Here is a 1,221-nt window from a genome sequence, read left to right as displayed (position 1 = left end):
CAATTCAGATTTTTTTTCTTGTAATTCAGACTTTTTTCTAGCAATTCCAACTTTTCTTCTCATAATTCTGATAATGGGGGGCCTTTGAAACACTGATTTCGAGGCTCTGCAGATGTTTTCTGTGAGGTGTGAGACTCCCACAATGCTTTTTTCTGTCTATTTTACAATGCAACAGTGGGAACATTTTGTCCACACACAGACGCTCAGCGTCACGGGCGGATCAGCTAACACATTTCTCTCCATAATTGGCGTGGTGACATCCAAACAGAGCGCGGCAGCGGACATTATTAGTCTCTCATTGGCAGAGATCCAGTGCCCTTGCGCATGCATGCATGAGCCAAAGGGAAGTGACATGCGACGCACACTTCTCCTTTAACTGACCTCTCTAATCTGCGCCACAGAAACACCAACTCACATGTGTTCGGACACTCAACACTTTCAGCTGTAAATAAGACACTCTCTGAGAGCTAGTTTCAGACCTCACCTTTAACAGCCTGTTGATCACACAGAACTGAAGAGGTCTGGAAGAATCTTCTCCCCGGCCGGCGCAGCGAGGAGAAGTTCACACAGCGCAACAGACACGACATGTCTCCGGGGTCTCTGAGGAACACAACACACCGTCTCAACAGCACACACACACACACACACACACTCTCCGTCAGACGCAGACTTGCATGTTCCAGCAGAGACTCAGAAACCGGTCGCTCTCGGACGGCCACGCGAGACCTGTGACGAGAGAGCAGGGAAAGATGCCAAGACACACAAACTCCACACTCACACAGCTTTACTGTATTAATAAACAAATCTGTATAAGATGTGTATAATCTTTAACCAATCTGTTAAACATGACCTGTGATGTTTTCTCCATCTTCATCTTTCTTCAGTGTGTAATGTTGCTGTTTGATCATGAAAAAGCTCCAGTTCTTCTCTATATCAGTGTCAGTGTTTCTGAACTCCTGAAACGCCTCCATTGTAGTCTTGAGTTTCTTCCGGGAACGAACACGTCACAATATTCCTCATTATAATAATTAATATGTGGAATGGGTGGGGTGGGGTGGTTGTGTTAGTTTGTTTGTTTCTGGCAATTCTGCCTTTTTTCTCACAATTCAGACTTTTTTTCCTCGCAATTCAGACTTTTTTCCTCGCAATTCACTTTTTTGTCTTGCAATTCAGACATTTTTTCCCTCGCAATTCAGACTTTTTTTTCTCGCAATTCAGACT

At 44.4% G+C, this 1,221-nt stretch overlaps 1 protein-coding gene across 1 annotated transcript in view; it reads right to left on the bottom strand.

The window, feature by feature from the left end:
- nnt2 (nicotinamide nucleotide transhydrogenase 2) overlaps window positions 1–997 on the bottom strand; it is a 25,648-nt gene extending 24,651 nt beyond the window's left edge. Inside the window, exon 1 of the mRNA XM_084124315.1 lies at window positions 485–997. Coding sequence (XP_083980441.1) covers window positions 485–587 — 103 coding nt within the window. The 5' untranslated portion in view covers window positions 588–997. The remainder of the gene's footprint in view (window positions 1–484) is intronic.
- Window positions 998–1,221: the final 224 nt, after the last annotated feature.

This window comes from Abramis brama (genome assembly GCF_963993115.1).
Source record: "Abramis brama genome assembly, chromosome: 9".
Classification (NCBI taxonomy): domain Eukaryota; kingdom Metazoa; phylum Chordata; class Actinopteri; order Cypriniformes; family Leuciscidae; genus Abramis; species Abramis brama.
This window is presented reverse-complemented; position numbering and strand designations above follow the sequence as displayed.